At 45.1% G+C, this 1,354-nt stretch overlaps 1 protein-coding gene across 1 annotated transcript in view; it reads left to right on the plus strand.

The window, feature by feature from the left end:
• The first annotated feature begins 372 nt into the window (after positions 1-372).
• Positions 373-1,354, plus strand: part of LOC102824683 — a 33,920-nt gene continuing 32,938 nt past the window's right edge. Inside the window, exons 1-2 of the mRNA XM_006874867.1 lie at positions 373-451; positions 520-585. Coding sequence (XP_006874929.1) covers positions 373-451; positions 520-585 — 145 coding nt within the window. The remainder of the gene's footprint in view (positions 452-519; positions 586-1,354) is intronic.

Below are 1,354 nucleotides of genomic sequence, written 5' to 3' on the forward strand. Positions count from 1 at the left end.
ACCAAGAATAGGTCATTCTTTCCTTTAGATCCCCAAGAAGCAGGAATGAATGTCTTTGGCCTACACAATACTTCTGAGTCACATTAGGAAGCAGCTACCTGAGCGGCTACCTCATTGTCTCCACACTGGAAGTCTCAGTGGATGCAGTTTAGTCTCCTACCATGGCTGAAGGCTATATCTGGGGATTCTTCAGAACAAAACAAGGCTTGTCTTTCACTCCCTCCTCCAAAGACTAGCTTGTTGGAGTCAAGCAGAACTGTCATTTTCAGAAAATAGATAGCAATACATCTTGCTGAAAAGAATAAATAATGAGACCTCATCTTGACTTTTGACTTAGCAATAGATTCCCAGACCCTCAGACCACATTGGGCCATGACAGGGAACATGAGAGATGAATCTAAGTTTCTCTCAGGACTTCAGGTGAAGAGTTTCCCATGGACCCGCCTCAGAGGTGAGTGGCAATCTTTACAGCTGGAGCTGCTGTAAAGCTGAACTGAAAATCATCTGTTTTGCCACCCATACGACCCATCTTGTGGTTCATGGAGATGGGGCCAGAACGACAATTAATCTACAATTTGAATGGAAGCTTCTTCCCATGAATAATCCAAATTTCAAATAAAACCAAAACTAACAATTCCATCCACAGCAGTGGCATGTCAACCAGAGATGCTGGCACCTACTGCTGTGTGATGTTTGGGAAAGAGCATCCTGGCAAGGAGTATAAGTCTGGTCTCGGCACCCATGTGTTCATGAATGGTAACACAACATGAGCTAGCCAACTCCTCAGTCTGTGAACAGAGGTGGTGGTTGTAGTTGTGTGCCGTGGACTCAGTTCCAACTCAAAGTGTCCCTGTACAGGATTTACGAGGCTATAAATCTTTACGGGAGCATAAAGCATTATCTTTCACGTGTGGGACAAACTGCTGTCCCTGAAGTTAGCAGCCCAATTCATAAACTTTATGCTGTGATTTAATGCACCAGACTGCAAAGCCATTTCAACTGCAAGGTCGGCAGTTCAACTCCACAGGGGCTCTTGGGAAACCTTATACAGTGTCACTATGGGTCGGAACTGACTCGATGGCACTTCACAACAATAACAAAAATGCTGTGAATAGGAGCCTTAAAATCCTCCCCCTTCCGAGAGAAAGGAATAGTCAGAAACATCACACTAGAAGGCTTGTAAGTCCGTCTTCTGCCTATGACTGATTGGAATGGGGCTACAGTGTACCCAGTGAACAAGGCTTCGTGCGGAGCCTTTGCAATACATAAAACTATAGGTAGAAACCGGAACCACATCCAAATCTCCAGAGATGAGAAATCTCCACTTGAAAGGACGAGCAGACCAGCCTGGAGC

This window comes from Chrysochloris asiatica, unplaced genomic scaffold (assembly GCF_000296735.1).
Source record: "Chrysochloris asiatica unplaced genomic scaffold, ChrAsi1.0 scaffold00304, whole genome shotgun sequence".
Classification (NCBI taxonomy): domain Eukaryota; kingdom Metazoa; phylum Chordata; class Mammalia; order Afrosoricida; family Chrysochloridae; genus Chrysochloris; species Chrysochloris asiatica.